General features: G+C 39.9%; 2 protein-coding genes across 3 annotated transcripts in view; one reads left to right on the forward strand and one right to left on the reverse strand.

The window, feature by feature from the left end:
• Positions 1-14683, forward strand: part of LOC134094225 (carboxypeptidase A1-like) — a 30726-nt gene extending 16043 nt beyond the window's left edge. The window contains exons 4-11 of the mRNA XM_062547673.1: positions 2290-2391; positions 2499-2600; positions 5059-5160; positions 6839-6949; positions 7053-7146; positions 13765-13964; positions 14141-14225; positions 14440-14683. Coding sequence (XP_062403657.1) covers positions 2290-2391; positions 2499-2600; positions 5059-5160; positions 6839-6949; positions 7053-7146; positions 13765-13964; positions 14141-14225; positions 14440-14627 — 984 coding nt within the window. The 3' untranslated portion in view covers positions 14628-14683. The remainder of the gene's footprint in view (positions 1-2289; positions 2392-2498; positions 2601-5058; positions 5161-6838; positions 6950-7052; positions 7147-13764; positions 13965-14140; positions 14226-14439) is intronic.
• The window catches only part of cep41 (centrosomal protein 41), an 88991-nt gene continuing 86261 nt past the window's right edge, over positions 13810-16539 (reverse strand). Inside the window, exons 12-13 of one of the 2 annotated variants that reach the window (XR_009940433.1) lie at positions 15241-15420; positions 13810-14621 (exon numbers count right to left, since the gene is read on the reverse strand). Coding sequence is in view for 1 of the 2 variants with exons in the window: in XM_062547675.1 (XP_062403659.1) it covers positions 15296-15420 (125 nt within the window). In the remaining variant the exon portion in view is untranslated. Of the gene's footprint in view, positions 14622-14705; positions 15421-16539 lie in introns of those variants that run through there. The other variant, XM_062547675.1, reaches the window with a different exon arrangement.

The raw sequence follows: 16539 nt of genomic DNA on the forward strand, positions 1-16539 counted from the left end.
TATTGTGGGAGTATGCCACTGCATGCACACACAATTCAATGCAGGTTGGAATTTGATATACAGCCATTTTGTCAAAAGATTAAATTAAAGATTAATTACAGATGTTAAAATGCAATTTTTCCCTCTTACTGTAGCTGTAACTTTGTTGTCATTGTACAAGTACAACAACAAAACAACAACAACAAAATGCAGTTAGCATCTAACCAGAAGTGCAAAGAAGCAGAAAAGTGCAATGTGGCACATTGACCGACTTACACCAAACCTTTTTAATATAATACACATTGCGCCCCTAGACCTGCCACAAAGCTCGGGTTTCCATTTAATGGAAATGGAAATGTTCTAATTTTACAAATCTATTATGCTCCTTGGCCAATTGACAGAATCACCCCTAACCTTTTTAGGATCTTATAAACTGGGCCCCTACACATGCCACAAAGTTTGAGTTTCCAATTAACCCTTTCATTTATTTATTATACTTCTTTCCATTCTATAAATGTATTATGCTCCTTGGCACATTGACCGACTGACACCAAACCCTTTAATGTAATACACATTGGTCCCCTACACATGTCACAAAGCTTGGTTTTCCAATCAAACCTTTCATTGATTTTTTTATATTTTTTCATTCTATAAATCTATTATGCTCCTTGGCAGATTAATCTACTGACACCAAGCCTTTTTAATATTGTAGACAATGGTTCCCCACACATGCCACCAAGCTCGATTTTCCATTTAACCCTTTCATTGATTTTTGATAAATGTTTTAGTTCTACGAATCTAATAGAAGGCTCATAGAAGCTGTGGGTCTTCTAAACAATATTTTAGGAAATGGTGAGCTATTGTCAACGAGGTCTCGACAATTGAATCAAGTCCAACAGAGCTCTGATTCAGAGATGCATAGATTATTCAGGGGTGGAACTGCAAATCCAGTCAGACCTGCAATCTGATTGCAAACAACTGTGTTCAAGTATTTTTCTTCAGGAAATTAGGTTTGATATAGGCCTGTATTACTCAGGTTCAAGATTTGTAGTTACTCAAGGTCAAGATTTGAATTTTTAAGCAAAGGTTTCATGACAGGTTTTAATAGCAGTTGGAAATATACTTGTCTCTAAATAGGTATTTATTATCTTGACAATAAATGGAGCCAAGCTATCATATACGTTTTTGAGGAATATAGTAAGGACTGGATCCAAAGCACATGTCGAGGAGCCGGTCTGAGTTATAATTTTGCTAAGCTTAGATTGAGCAATAGTGTATTCATTTTAGGAGTAAGTTTGCTACCCTTTGCCATTTTTAGTCTTTAAATGAGCCACTCTGTCAAGCAGGGCTGTGGCTTTGGGGTCAGGGTTAGGGTTAGTGTTTAAAAAGCACATGAGATTGTTGTTTGAATATTTTCTTTGCTGTACATTGTAGCAGCCTGCACTATGCAACTTCAACCCTTCCCTTTTACTTTCCACAGCCCTGGAAATGTCTATAGACCTGAAATGTCTACAGAGCCAGAACTCTAGAACAACCTATACACACCCTATACATTGCCCCTCACCTCCAAGTTACCAAGAGTTGACTGTTGATGAGAAGATTAAACAAAAGCAACCAAACCATCTGTGACTCAAATAACTCAGATTTGGCAGTGACGCTACCACAGAAGATGCATTGTAGTTAGTAACTATGCTTGCTTAGATGGCGCTGACAAATGTTGTTTATCTGATGAAGTGAAAGCTTAGTAAATTTCATGCAACATGGCAAGGCACAGCATTCAATTTCTGTAGTCAGAAAATCTTCATTGCTGTATTTGTGCTGTCTTCATACATCCGGGGCACAGTATCACAGCATCATCAGTATGTTTATCTAGATGAACAAACAGAAAAATAGAACAAGAAATTGAACATTGCAAAAAAAAAAAAAAAAACAACTGGCCAGACGGTGTGGTTAGGTGGTTCAGCACCTAATGAGAAATAATGTTATCAAAACCTTTGCAACTGTACTTTGTGTATATTACAGTGGTGCGTATTGTGTTTTACACTATCGAAAGGTTTTCATCATTCATAGTGAATGCATGGACATTTTCTAGCAGATTTCACAATTTCACTTCTACTCATGATGCATGGCTAGCTCCCTCACTAAAATGAATATACATGTATATGGAAAAGTCCATTCATGATAGCCATCTGAGTATTATTAACACCAGAGAATGTGGAGATGAGCTCAAATCCACACAGTACGTTCAATTTAGTGCTGAGCTAATGGGGCAATCATTTACTCGTCACTGTGCCCACACACTGTTCCTAGGATGTCCTGGATGAGGAACAGCAAGTGATGTTTGCAACTCGTGCAGGCCAGGTCAAGAACACAGATGCCTATGATTATGCCAACTACCATACTCTGACTGAGGTTAGCTTCACTTATCAAAATTCACATCTCGACATATTGCTTTGGAATTGTTCTTGAATAGTACACCATGTTTTGCGTAATGAATATGTATATTTCTATTATTTCAGATATACAATTTCATGGACATGCTGGTGGCTGAGAACCCAAACCTTGTTAGCAAAATTGTTATTGGTCAGAGCTATGAGGGACGTCCTCTGAATGTGCTTAAGGTAAATCTCTACCAACATCCAAGATTTCATCAATGTCTAACTGTAAACTGTATACATCTCATTCTCCAACATCATGGATGTGGTAGTCATTAAGTCTAACTCCCAAGGCTGATGGATAAAAGTGCTCACCTTTAATGGCCTGTGCAGGGTTACATGCTGCCACCCAGACATGCCACCACTACGACATGCCTCTATTTCGACATGCTGCTATTTCGACATGCTGCTAATCCGACACATTTTAGTACCCCCATTCCGACAGTCTACAAATCCGATTTTTTCCTCAAGTCAATTTAATGCCAACAACACCATGAGATAAACGTTGTAGCTTAATGTCGTTGTCGTCCCCCCCACCCCCGAAAAAGTTCAGACATTGTTGATTTCTTAGGCTCAATTATATCCTCCTGAGTTACAGCCCCATAACTATAGCTATCAGTGCGCATAGGATTTAATATAGGCTAGCAAGTCCATAGATTTTGTTCATCCTATATTAAATGTTTTTAAAGCGAAATGTGCTGCGGGGAAGCATTGGGGAAGTCAGTTTAGGTTGTCCTGTAACAATTTCCCTCTTATATTATAATAAAGAGTAGGCCCTATACTGCCACTACGCACATAATATTAGGTTAAGGGCGGATGTGAGCAAACAAAAGAAGGCCTTAACTTAAGTTAATGGGCAGAAGGCCTGTTTACATGTCAAACATGCATTCATCTAACAAACGAAAAACACAAATACCACACTGTATTGTGTCATAAACAGTTAATAAGTTTGTGGCCACCTAGCGCGCAACTGCATCGTGCGGTGAGCTGAAGGCCCGACACTTGCTTATTAACATAAAGCTTCGTAAAGCACTAACAACCACCCCCCAAAGTTCTATGTCCATAAGTCCAAACAATAAGTATAAGAATCCGACAGTCCAAAACGATAACGAGATCTCCCAGAAACGAAAAACAATGTTTATCTCACAGTTTGTTGAGTAGTCGTTCCAACAATCTCAGCTTTCGCGTTCGTTAGAAAAAAGGCATCCTGTCCTTGCTGTATTCCAATGAGAAAAAATCATTCACAAAGTAAGGGTCACGGTAATGCAGCATGCAGGAATCTCTAACGCACGAAACTTTGTTAAGCCGGTTCCATACATAACAATAGCTGCTGTGCGCTCTCCCCGCGCCTCCATAACTAAGGGCAAACCCATTCATTCGTGCCCAAAACTAATGAATGGGTTGGGAGTTTCGCCTGGCTGTGTCGGCAGACTGCAATACAGTCGGTCTTGAGGGGTTAAATACCGCACGTTACTTGAATTTTAAACCAGCTCTTCTCTTACCAGTAGCCTATAGCCATACTTTAATAATCAGATGTTATGCTCATTTTTGTAGGCTACACCTCACCGGCAAGCACGCACGCATGCTGGTTTTAGACATCTACAATAGGCTATTAATCGGGCAGGCTATAATAGGCTTAGGACTGTATTTTGCCTTCATGCAACTTTAGCTGTGTTCAATCTAAATTATTGTCAGTAAGGATAGCTAGGTCATATTAGGCTACCAAATGGTGAACCTCGAAAATTATTTACGATAGAGCCGTGTCCATTACGCACTACAGTTATTTAGGCTATTGTTTTATTTCAGTGTTTTTTTACTACCCATGGCAAACATAGTTGAAACGTTCGCTCTAAACTTATGTATTTTCAATCGGCTTTCACAATCAGCTACAGCTGCACCGATGGTCACCATGAAAACTTGCAATGTCTATAGAACTGCTTTCACTTCCCCGAGTCGCGCACGCAACATGCACAACGATATACCGATATTTAGCGAACACATGTATTTCCAGCTCTCAAAACTGATGAGGTCCAGATCTCAGTGGCCTCATAGCTGCCTACAGCCATGCCTAGTACGCCTAATGATAGCCTAATAGTTATGACATTAATAGCCTATTAATGACCTCATGTCGGAATGGCACGTTGTTTGAAAAAAAAGTTAAATACCGCCACTGCGACCATGAAAACAGAAAATGTCAGAGTGGTGGGACCTTTTCCATAAAGAGACATGCCTCCACCACGACAATTGGACGTCAATGTCGGAGTGGGGATATGTCGGAATGAACGGTTGATACCCCTGTGCAGACTACACGATTTCAGCCCGATTTTGCCACGATTGTGTCGTGGCCGACAAGTTTCCATCGTCGTGTCGGAATATTCAAAGTCGGGAACAACGTTCGAAGGAGGAAGCGTCTTGTAATGTGACATGTTCAACGACCCGCAATTTATTGTCTGCGACATTCTACGGCATTACGACCAAAAGTCTAGCATGTCAGATTTTTTGGGAATCTCCTACGACTCCCATGTTGACAATGTAAAAGATAATCGTGAAAGACAAAAAATCATGTAGTCTGCACAGGCCATAAAGGAGATCATGTTACAGCTGATATATTCATGTAATGATGTGTTCCATTCATTTCTGTTAGTTTAGCACAGGTGGATCCAATCGTCCAGGAATCTGGATTGATACTGGAATACATTCTCGGGAGTGGGTCACACAGGCCAGTGGAACCTGGTTTGCAAAGAAGGTTAAATCTTTATATTCCATTTCTTTACAACTGTACTTAAAAACTCACAAAACTGCTCATAGAAAATGTAAAATACCTCACATTATCTGCAAAAGGACAATGGCAAATAACATGAACGGGCCTTCCCAGCGTTCGGAGGTCTGTTAACAGTTGGAGGTCCGGGGCCTTTTCAGGCACTTTGAGGCAGTCTGCTATACCTTGAGATTTTTAAGTTTTTCATCTATGGCTATGGCTATGGCTATGGTTATTTAGCAGACGCCTTTGTCCAAAGCGACATAAGAACATCTAACTAAGAACACGTATTCAAAAGTGGCACATATGGTTATATTCCAGAGGTCCTCCACAATAATTATATGAGAATGAAGTGGGTGTAATGAAATTACTTTTTTTTAAAATTATAATTCAGTGTATACACAACTATTTAAAAAATGATTTTCGAAGGTCAAAGGTAAAAAACACACTATAAATATATCTAGCTTAGGCTTTTGAAGTTTGTACCTTGAAAACAACGGTGTTGGCTCCATATAAGTAAAAAAACATTCAAAAATGTTATGTAGTTTTACTACAAATTGGAAAAAAGTCAGACTAAATGGGTCACTTAGTGAGTGGCTCTTTCAATGGCAAATTAGGGTTAATAGGCTTTTTGAATGGGCCAGCTGCAGGTGAGAGGACTGAAATCCTAGCATTTTTAGGGCCCGGGCACCGAGGTGCGGCCGCTGTAGCAGCGGCTGCACCGTAGGTGCAAGGCCCTATTGTTTTTGTTCAGATTATTATTAGGGCCCGAGCACCGAGGTGCGGCCGCTGTAGCAGCGGCTGCACCACAGGTGCAAGGCCCTATCGTTTTTGCTCAGATTGTTATTATTTAGGGCCCGAGCACCGAGGTGCGGCCGCTGTAGCAGCGGCTGCCCCATAGTTGCAAGGCCCTATTAAATAGATGCTATGGGTGGGATAAGGTAATGCAATTGTCCGGAGGGGGAGTGCAGCCTTGTTGTCCTGTCAAGGTTGCCATGGTCGTGGACACCCCAACAGGCACAGGCAAGATGCAGGATGCAATACACAGTTAAAAGAGGGTGGGAATGGTGCAGTATCAGTATAGACTGATGTTTAAGATTAAATATAAATATAGTGCAAGGCAGTTCACTGCAATGTTAATGTATTCAAGTGCATATGATATTGTAGATGAGCAGAACAGGTTGATTGGCTTGTTTGTTTTAAGAGTGGGTGCTATTCCTGAGTGTTCAACAGCTTAATAGCTTGACGGCTTGGGGGAAGAAGCTGTCTTTGTGACGTCTGGTTTTGCTAAGCCGATTGCCATAGCAACACTGAAGAAAACAACTGTAATGTCATTAATGTTACCTTTTAGTTTCACCTTTTGGAAAAGCCCCATAATTCACCAAAAGATTATTCTGTTCAATAAACTTTACCAAAAGTGCCGATAATTCTAGAGGGTACTATGAGATTTGCAGCAAATTCAGAGGGTATTTCCTCAGCATACAATACCCTCCAGAATGGTACTTCTGCTAAATTATTAAAATATAATTTTGAGAAATGTAAATCTTGTAAAGAAATACATATTTTTTAACAAAAACATGTTTGGCACAACTTGCCCTCAGAATTTTTGCGTCGCTGAAATTGTTGTTGATTTGTAATATGTACATGGTTCCATTTCATTGATCAGATTGTAACGGACTATGGACACGACCTTGCTCTTACTGCAATCCTTGACAACATGGACATCTTCCTTGAAATAGTCACCAATCCAGATGGTTACCATTTCACTCATAACTCTGTAAGTGTACATGTTTATTTGTTACCTCCAGGGATACATCAATATGAATTTCAGATTTTGTAGTCAAAATTCAAGCCAACTCCAAGCACTCATGTGTTCAAAGAATCGTATGTGGCGCAAGACCAGAAGACCTAACCCTGGATACCCTACTTGTGTTGGCGTAGACCCCAACCGAAACTGGAATGCAGGTTTTGGAGGTTTGTTGTACTGTATCTGTTGCTTTACGGTATTAAACGTACACTATGTCGTTTTTGCTCCCATCTAGTGGTTAGATTTGATTTTGCATGCACACTCTAGCGCCACACGTTTTCAAATGTGCGTTGCAACAATGGCTAGAGCTACGGGAAGTTGAATGGGTCGAGATTCATTCAAGATGTCTTCTACCACTTCATCGAGTTTTCTTTCCGGTGATGATACAAATTATTCAAAGAACTTTGGAATAACTTACATGATCATGTATGAGTAATTACTCCTCGAGCAACATAGTGAATTACATTGTCATGCTTATATTGTTTTTACATTAGCTTACTATCGTAATATTAGCATAGCAGCAGCTAACAACTTGACATGACAGTATAGGCTAATGCTTGTATTGCTCTAAAGGCATGAACTATGTCACTAAGTGCAGTGCTTGTCTGTAGGTTAAGTATGACCATCTTCACGCTGCTTCTCTGTGTAACGCGAAATGCAAAAACGCGTTTTTCCCTAGCGGTAGTGTTTAGCGGTAGCGGTAGTGTTTTATGTCCCTCTCGGCAGTTTATATTTTTCTATACACCGGAAAGACATGGAAGCCTTCCTGCGAACGTCCCTTTCAATGCCGGGAAGTGATTCTTCGGCCAGTAGGACAAGTCAGATCATTGGCATATGTTATTTTACACCAAAGAGGATCTATTTATGAATGAAGACGTTGACTTGAGGTACTAAAACACTTAAAATCCTACATAATGTACCTTTAAGAGACTATCTGGTATATCCTGTTGCTCAAGAGACTTTGTGACACGTCACATTAATTGAAGTGTTAATGTAAAGCATTCAATGCTTATTATTACACAAGAAAATATTACACTGACTTCATGTAATGTTTATGTATGTATGAGGAATGCCATTCATATGTATACCAGTGTAATATATATATATTGTCCACTGTGTTTTGGGGTAAAAATGAGGGGTGTCTCTTTAAGGCCTGGGCTGCCAGTGATACCTGTCACTTTACATAGGTGGGTGCGTTGTGGGTGGAGGGGACAGCAAGTGCGGTTGTGCTTTTCAAATACGTGGGGCCAGTATTGTGGGCTGCAGCCATAGAGAGTTAAATCATAGTTGGTTATAGTTGTGTTGGGAGTTAACGTATTATTTATACGTTCTATAAGAGACTTGTTTAACGGGGAAAGAAGAACGGAAAGGAAGACAAAAAGACACATAGGCTGTTTATTCCTACGGACGTCTCCAGTAAGAGACGCACAGACACAAACTCTACGGATCTGGTGAGATCTATTTGTTTTTTGTATTTTTTGCCGAGGTAAAATGGGTTAAGAATGCACCTTTTGCCGCGGCAGTCCCGAAGAGATCACGTAGGCTGTCCAGCTGATTTTTTTTCGAGGCAAAGGCAATGTACCCAAACAACCACCAGGTGGCAGAAAGTTTCAACCCGCATTTCAACTGCATGTAACTCATTCACTGCCATTGACGTCTTTAAACGTCAATTTAGACACATGCGTCTATAGATGTCAATTGCATTTGTCAATGGGTAGGGGTCATGGGTGGGCTTGGGAACGATCTGGCTTGTAAACAGACTGTACTAGCGATCCGAACCGCTAGATGGCAGCAGTGCCATTTGGATGATTAGTATCTGCCTACAGAGCCAACATGCAGAGACATAAAGTAAGCAAACATACTGAAGATCGACCACAGTGGATCTAGTTTGCACGTGGTCCAGCGAATAAATGAATATTGCTATATAGACTAACAACAACTTTGCTAGTGCTAGCTTGCTAAGTCTACCGTCCTGTTCAGAGTCTAAAGCGACCATCAGAGTCCCTAGCAACCTTGACGAGACTGACGAGATAACAGTGCAATCGTGGTTGACATACTACTGAAAAGCTAACGTTAAAAAGTTGATTTTCACAAAAAGATAGTTTTCTCCATTTTTTGGTCAAAACTTTTAGCAAAACTAACCCATGTTCTACTGACGATTACTAAAGAAGGAAAACGATAGAAACAAACCGTTTTTTCCTGGTGAAAGAAGAGAGTCTACTCTTTCATTTGGTGGCTTGTGTGTTTACATAGTCATAAAACTCACTGTTCGGTGGATCTTAGAAAAACAGTCAAAATGCTGTAAAACGTCTGGCAGTATGGAGCGCTCTGCACTGAAAATGGCTGGCAGCCAATGAGTTAATGATGAAGACCGCATATCCGTCAATAGTCGACTCCTTTAATCTCATTTAATCATTAAAATGAAGGTGATGACTGGCGAAATTAATCAAACGACGTTTCAATAAACCATTGTTGAAATGAATGAGAATGGTTTTAGAAAATCGCCTATAGGCCTATCAGAAGGAAATAGCCTTCAATTCAACCTGAAAGACTCGATAGGCAACCTTAGATTATTCATTAATTCATTGCGGACCAAACACCTCCATGTTTTCCCTATTAAAATACAGTTACACGAGTAGTCACACGACCAAGTATGGTGAGACAAAATAAAAAGTGATGCATTTCTAAGCAGGTAAAAGGGATAACTATATTGTGTGGCGGGATTAATATTGGGAGCACTTAGACTCTATGCAGTAATATCCTCACTCCAAAGTGAAACTGAAAGTGCAAGAGTGAGGATATTATTGCGCCACACAATAAAGTTATCCCTCTTATCTGCTTAGAAATGCACCACGTTTTATTTTGTCTCACCATAGTTGCTCGTGTGACTGCTCGTGTAACTGTATTTTAATAGGGAAAACATGGAGGTGTTTGGTCGCTTCTAACTTCATCTCTGTTTGGATCCTAATGAATGCATTGGGCTAGCTAAGTGCTATGAAAGTTGCGCCGCGCGCCAGAGCCAGTGAGTGAACGCATTGAAACGTGAGAGGTATGTATCAACCAGTGGCGGCTGGTGGTTTCAGAATTAACGGAGGAAGGTGTGTGCGTGGGGGGTCGGGGTCTTTCAGAGAGGGAAGTTGTTAAGCCCACGTTATGGTTATGGATATGATTTAATGCCAAAGTAAGTAAATTGGAATTAATAAATACAATTATTTGTACCCCAGCTTGTTAGTATACTTTTGGTATCCTGTACTGTTTTATACCCCTTTACTGCAAGACATAATTCATGGACTGAAAATGTGCAAGGACTTTTATTTTGACATTTCCTATAGTTTTCAGCCAATTGATAACGTGAATTGTGAGCAGCTGGGTAGAAGTGTCAAACTTCTAAAGCAAAGTATTCTGGCTCTACTTTGATGCCCCCAAACCAGTTGCACAATCATGATCTAACCCAAAACAATATCACAGACAGACATTTAGGCTAGGCTGAAAAATATTCAAGTAGCCCTAGACAACAGCCCCTAATATGCTCATGGAGGCTCACGTTTTCATGAAAGCTTGATAGTGTGCAAAACGGCAACATGACGTTCAGCTAGTGAAGGCTACGATTCAATCTGGCTAGTTAATCTTGTTAAAATTAGCTTCAATTTGTTTTCAACTAAATTAGACCTAAATACTTACAGAAATGTCTTCATTCAGACGTTCATTCATTTGCTAGGTACGAGGCAACATCTATTTTCATTGCTCTCTCCTTTGCTAAGTTAACTGACAGACTTACCCTAGCTAGCTGCTTGCTATTGGAGTTTCTTATACGTCTTTCTGCCGTTCTGACCCTGTTTGTAAGTCCAGTGAGTGACACAAAGTTGGATGCTCAATCAAACGTTTGATTTATTAACAACTAAGCAACTGAACTGAAAAGTTAATTAAGTTCATTTTCGATCCACATGCTCGACTGTCCTGCGGCATGCCAACTGATGTGTACAGTTATCCTGCATTTCTGATTGGATATTAGCAGCATGAGCTCCACTGATTGGTTCATTGACGGAGGCACTTCCGCGGAGGATCTTCCTCCCTTCGGCCATTCACTTGAATGGTATCCACGAGCCGCGGGGTCTGGAGAGTTTATAATGGGCGCTAATGGGGATCTTGAGGAGGAAGATCCTCCGTGCAGTAATTTTCAATTGCGATAGGGGTCGCTTTCACAAATTTGACTAATTTCAGTAACATTGCGTTTGAAAAGCAATTAGTTCTATGTTGTTTTAGTTAGGACGTTGGTTAAATATATGTATATTTTATTATTTTAATTTCCCTGAAAAGTTTAGGGAGGATTGTCCTCCCTTTCCTCAATGGACGAGCCTCCTCTGGTATCAACTTGTCTTAATTAGGGGAATAACATAGTTTAATATGAAAAAACGGTGAAGTGTTCCTTTAAGTGCATGCCGTGAATATCAAATAAACTTGACTGACTGAATCCCTTATATTTGTTGGCAACTGTTAAAATATTCAAAGCCATGCACTGGTAGGCATGGTACGACCGGATAAACGACCAATATTTAGTTTCACTGTTCTCCACTGCTCACTGTGCAATTTCGAATATACGGAAATACGATTAAAAGATTTAAAATTTGTAGGTTACTGTATTTCGTAGAGGGCCTAGGTATTAACTTTGAAAAATGTCTCTGCCCCCAGCGAAAATAGGCATATAGCCTACGTTTTCATGAGGATTACTCTGCAAACCAAAGCATAGGCTACTAAGCAGGCATAGGCGCAAAACAATTCAAAGATCCTAGCTGTGACGCTACTGGTTAGGGCACCTGCATAGCACGCCGGCGACCCGGGTTCGCATCCCACTCTGTGATCCTTTCCGGATCCCATCAATAAAACGTATGAATCGCTCCAAAAAATATTTAAAAATTAAGAATATTCTCACATTTTCACATTTACATAATTAGTGTCAGGCTCACAGTCTATCGAGAGAGGGGGAAGGGAGGGGGGGCAGTCGTTAGTGAACTGGTTAGACGAGTGTGGGGGAGGGGGAATGATCGCACAAGACAATTGCTCTTAATGAAGCTGTTACAATGGATAGTGTGTTATGTACTGTAGGCCTAAATTGCTGCGCCGACATCGGCCGTCTGTAGGCCTATACCGTCTTTAAGCGTCTTTATGCGTCTCCAAATCCGATGGAGACTGAAAGTTGGTACAAAAATAAATGGGATGAAGTGGTACAAAAGTAAATGCTTCAACACAAAGTCTATGCCACTGCTCCGGGTGAAAGAATATAGTGAAAGCCTAAGGCAGCGATTACCAAACTTTTTATTTTAACGCACCAACTTCAACGTCTTCATCTAGGCATTAAGCCACACGCTGAAAAGGCAACACGGTTAAAAAAAAGGCCCTCGTTTAACTGACCACACAACAGCATATGCTCATTCCCACGCAACATTTCAAATTTTATCATTCTGAACGTGAGCTAGATTGAGCGCTATGAAACGTCATTTCAGGGTATATGCCCTATGCGGTACATTCTATAGGCTCAATTATATCCTCCTGAGTTACGGTCCCATAACTATAGCTAGTGCGCATCGGAGGTCTTTCACGGAGTGTTGAAGAATGTTTCCTGCAACAAAGCCCGTCACAATAATGCAGCACACTGATATGGAGCACCTCTTCACCTTGAGTGTCTGAAAGCTGCTGTAGGCTAAGCTATACTCTCGCAGTCCATATCTTTAGTCTACTGCCTTCTTTCATTCTTTTCGAGAAAGTGGATAGTGTGTGGGTGAATACAGTAGCCTAGGCTACGATAAATAAGTTTTGGCCTTAGTCTTACAGACGGCTGTCGATTTTTAAATGTAGCCTACATCACTTGCGAAATCGGACGTGGCACATAGTCTAATTATTAGGCTACTGGATTTAATAAAGCAAGTCCATAGACTTTGTTCATCCTATATGATATGCTTTTAAAATGAAATGTGCTGCGGGGAAGCATTGGGGAAGTCAGTTTAGTTTGTCCTGTAACAATTTGCAGGAATCTCTAACGCACAAAACTTTGTTAAAGGGATAATCTGGAGTGAAATGCACTTTAGATAAATGTTTCGGACTATTGGGAGTACATACGTTGAGTTGACACCAAAATCATGTCATTCGGATGTATTTTGAGAAAGTTCGAGTTCACCGTTTTTAGCCAAAACTCGTTAGCCTGGAAGTGACCCGGGCATGTCCTTTCGCCGCTACAAAACGCTATTTTTATACCTCTTCTACTGTTCCAAACAACACTACACTTACGTGGTAGTGAGTAGAGGGTCTCTAAAGCTAAACCGAAGTATCCCCACGTCTTTATGTGGTCGGATAGAGAGTCCAGAATTAATTTAATCGAGTCAGTACATATGCATTCAGTTAAGAAGTATTTGAGACAGTATTGAAGGCTGATATTTCTCACTTTATTGCTTTCATTCCTAAGACTCCCTTGGTAAGTTATAAGTAGCATCAGCTGTTTAAAAACAAAGATAACACGCTGATTGTTATAACTTTACACATTATATTGGTGGTGTCCATTTTTTGGAAAGCATCTTTGATCATACGTTAAAGGTTGTTTTAGTTTAAATGAGATTATATTGAACTTTACTGTCATTGTGCAAAGTACAATGTACAAAGACAACATAATGCAGTTTGCATCTAACCTGTTGATGAGGATGGAGGAAGAAGTGCTGTAGAGATGGCATCCTCCATGCTCCTGTTCTGATGGTAGGCTTTAAATGATCATTTCTTATAATGAATTTCTTGTATAGGTGCTGGTGCAAGTGGATATCCTTGCTCTGAGACATACCGTGGACCAAGTGCTCATTCTGAGTCTGAAGTGAAATCAATTGTGGACTTTGTTCTGGCTCATGGAAACCTCAAAGCCTTTGTATCCATACACAGCTATTCTCAAATGCTCTTATACCCTTATGGGTATACCACAACACCTGTGAAAGACCATGAGGAACTGGTAGGTTTGGGGTGTTTTTTAAAGGAGTGAGAATATACTTGAATAAAAGGTTTATTATGTAGCCGGCCTTTAGGATTTTAAGTCTATAAGCATTATTTCTAAACAGAAACAACTAAGTTCTACTTCTGCATATAAAATTGAATTCAATTAATCACTTTAACATTTTACCATTACAGAAGAGCCTAGCATTTAAGGCCATAACTGACCTGGCTTCTCTCTATGGTACACGCTACCGATATGGCAGTATTATCGATACCATCTGTAAGTAACCATCATAACGGGCTTTTTCATGTGAATCATGCTAAATATAATTTTGTAGATAAGACCTACCACATGTGTATAGTGTAAAAAGTCCTTTTCTGAACATTTGTGAAGTCATTGTGTTATAACACCTCCATTTGTCACAGCTTGTGAAGAGAGCAAAATGTGATATAAATCTTGTCTGATTATTTGCATTGAATCTAATGTCCAACAGACCAGGCCAGTGGTGGCACCATTGACTGGACGTATAACCAAGGCATCAAGTACTCCTACACATTTGAGCTGAGGGACACAGGTCGCTACGGTTTCATTTTGCCGGCCAAGCAGATCATCCCAACGGCCCAGGAGACGTGGCTAGCTCTAATGGCCATCATGGAGCACACAAAAGCCAACACCCTGTAAGGGCAGATAGTGACAAGGGAAATCTTTTACTGTCAAAAGTAAAAAAGTAAACACAACTGCAAAGTATTCTTTGTTTTCTTTATTTTGTGTCTTGTCTAATGTCTTAGTGTAATGGTAATTTACATCCTATCTCTAGAGTGAATAGATCTCACAGTGAAAATAATAGTGGTCTTAAAAAAAGGAAAGGAAAACCTTTATGGGAATAAAGAACACATCAGTGTGACCCAGCATAAGCTATTATTTAAATATAAAAAATCAATGTCTGCTAAAAGTAATAGTTCACATGTTCAATTCATGAACATTGCATCTGGCATATCAGGCACACCTTAGTCAGTGGCACTTCAATGGTTACCAGACAAGGTAAATGGTACAGGATTAGTACAACTTAAAAAAAAAAAAAAGCAGAGTAGTTTTGAAAAATATGTCTATGAAATCTGTGAAATATTGCATATCTGACATTAAAAAAACAAAACGAAAAAAAAAAATCCATTTAGGACATAGCTTTGTCCAACTTACTAACAATGCCATAGATAAAAAATATAAGTGTCAACTTGCTATATTAGTAAACTACATCAGAAAAAAGCAAGAGAAGAAAGATCAAATATGTACACACTGTGGTACCGTGGATATGTGTTTCCATCACACATGGGAAGATGAGATGGTTCTGGTTACTTCCAAGGTCTGGTGCTTTCTGTTCTTCCCGGCTCAGTCCCGGTCGGTGAAATGGACAGCTGACCTTCTGCACGAAACGATTTCAATTGTGCATTCCCTGTAGACATTCTGTTGAGCCGGCCTACCAAAAAATCAGAAAAGCTATTTGTGGCTTTCATAAGTAAAATGTAAAGCTAATTTTGCCTGCAACCACCCAAACTTAAACATTTTCCGAAACCTTTTTTTCATGCAAATCCTGTCATAAATACAGAATTTACTGTTTTATTTGACCTTTATTTAACCTGGGGAAAGAACTCATTGAGATTGTTACCTCTTTTACAAGTGGGCCCTGGCCAAGAGGGCAGGACACAGAAAGACAAAAGACAACATTGACCAAAGGAAAAAGATAGCACAGCAGTGACGGCAAAGACCTTAACATCTATTAATGAGATGAAGAGCTCCAGATTTAAATGCTGCCATGCCTAACTTTGAACTTTCGGAGGGACCATCACAAAGAATAGACCTGCTTAGAGCGTAAATTATCTCACTAGTTGGTGCAGACATAACAAGGAAGCTGACCGATAATTGCCTCGTATACAAGAATCAACTATAAGAATCAGAGAGTGCAGACCTCCGCCTGTATTGTTCTTCCTAGGTTGTCATACATTTGAACCTAAACTATTCAGATCGCCACCACGGCCATACCATGCCATTACACCGCTAAGTGAAAAACATAGACGGCTCTGGAATCCCGACGGTGATACGGATCCTTCTTAAAGTTTAAGCGTTTCCTCCTTGGGTCATTTCTGACCTTCCCTGAAAATGTCATCAAAATCCATCCATTACTTTTTGAGTTATCTTGCTAACAAAAAGACAGACAAACAAACAGATGGCACCGCATGTATAAGTTTGGTAGGGGCTAGCCTACATTCTTGCAAGCAAATCATGATTAGACAGACAAAATAATCTTTTAGGCTATTGCCTACTGATAGTGACTGTCATGTCTGTTTATTTACTCTTCTGGTGAAAGTGTCTTGCCTCAGGCTATAATGCAAATCGACTTTTCTACTTTGCAGATAGCTTCATATTATAATATTGAGGATATATGCCATTACCTACCACACAAACAATTGAATTAGCATATCCATTCTGTAAACAGTATAATGACTTATAAATGCGTATAAACGTGAGCTACGCAATCTTTTGCCTTTTGAAAAAAAAAAAAAAAACAAACATGAAATTACATTCATATGATATCCTG

Source organism: Sardina pilchardus, chromosome 10, assembly GCF_963854185.1.
Source record: "Sardina pilchardus chromosome 10, fSarPil1.1, whole genome shotgun sequence".
Taxonomy (NCBI): domain Eukaryota; kingdom Metazoa; phylum Chordata; class Actinopteri; order Clupeiformes; family Clupeidae; genus Sardina; species Sardina pilchardus.